Source organism: Galeopterus variegatus, unplaced genomic scaffold, assembly GCF_000696425.1.
Source record: "Galeopterus variegatus unplaced genomic scaffold, G_variegatus-3.0.2 Scaffold1276, whole genome shotgun sequence".
NCBI classification, from domain to species: domain Eukaryota; kingdom Metazoa; phylum Chordata; class Mammalia; order Dermoptera; family Cynocephalidae; genus Galeopterus; species Galeopterus variegatus.
The window spans coordinates 140,558-141,980 of NW_007727387.1; the positions used below are offsets into that span (position 1 = coordinate 140,558).

Sequence of the window (1,423 nt, forward strand, 5' to 3'; positions counted from 1 at the left end):
ACACCTTTTAGTCTCTGAGACGGGTGTGGGCCACTGAACCTATTGCGGGGACCCCAATGGCTCCACACTGGGATGGAGGCTTGCACAGCGCTGGCTTCCAGAGTCTGGCCCACAGTGGCACATCTGGGCTTGTGGGCGAGTGGTGGCATCCTGGGGATACAGACACATTTATGGGATGGGTATGCCTGAAAGGATACAGTAACAGGAAACAAGAAAGCATACTGAGGAACATGGGAGGAGACCAGGAGAGAGTGGCATTCTGGAAACATGCAAGAGATTCGGGAAGAAGCAGGGGGATCCTGGTGAGAGGTTAAGTCCCACAAGTGCAGAAAAGCTGACCCTGGCAGGGAAGTGGCCACAGAAGTTGGTGCGTGTTTCTTCTGAGAACCTGGGAATGAAGGATGGCGGTGCCAGAGAGCGGAGTGTTTTCAGACGGGACTGATCAAAGTTGCAGGCGGGAATGATGAGGAAACTGCTTTGTGTTTTAACCTTTTCAGATAATGGCGTTTCTCCTGAGGAAGAAAACCTCTTTCCTAAACCATCGCATTTTTCAGCTGATCCTCTCAGTTGCTGGCACTGCAGAATGGGGCTTCAGGTCATCTGCTGTCACCAATGTTGGAATCTTCCAGCACATTCTCTGCAACTTTGAGGTAAATCAGAGACTAGTCTTAGCCCTTCAGGACTGTGTGTGTGATGGTAAGATATAATAAAGTCTGCAGTTTCCTCTAAACCCAGCAGGTCGGATTCCTCAATAGTCATGATGGAAGTGAGAGGGAAAACCACAAAAGCTTTGGAGCCCCGAGGCCCTGGTTTGTAATTAAATCCTGCAACCTACGTGCTATGTGACCTTGGAGAAATCTCTTGACCCCTCTGAGCCCCACTCTTCCGTGTGAAATGGTGACCATCGTCCCTTCCTTGAAGGCTGTCATGGAGGTTAATCCAGACAGCATCTGGGAAAGAATTTTAATACTGTGAAATACCATATACACATGAGGGTTTAAAAAATTATCTCCAGTACTTTGGATGGCACTTTGCTGTTTCCAAATGGTTCTTTTTTTAAAAAATTCTTTTTTCATTAAAAAATTTTCTAGATAGTTTATTATATATACATGTGGGTACAATACTGATTTTCAATAATTGTGTAGAATGTGTGGTGGTTAGATCAGTATTTGTGTCCATTGACCGATTCCTCATTAGCCCCCTCCACCCCCTCCCCGCCCTTTTCCACCTTTAGTTAACTAAAAGTTTAATGTATTACTGTGATTATTGTTTGTTTGTTTCTTTCTTTCTGTCTTTATTGTTCATGTGTCTATTTATGGATTCAGTTCCTGGTTGTGAGTGAAAACATGCAGTATTTCTCTTTCTGGACCTCGGTTGTTTCACTTAGGATAATTTTCTCCAGGCTCATCCATGCTGCTGCAAA

At 45.0% G+C, this 1,423-nt stretch overlaps 1 protein-coding gene across 1 annotated transcript in view; it reads left to right on the top strand.

Annotated features, from left to right (window-relative positions):
* The window catches only part of WDFY4 (WDFY family member 4), a 309,512-nt gene that overhangs the window by 96,264 nt on the left and 211,825 nt on the right, over nt 1-1,423 (top strand). Inside the window, 1 exon segment of the mRNA XM_008576041.1 lies at nt 498-650. Within this exon segment, the coding sequence (XP_008574263.1) occupies nt 498-650 (153 nt within the window).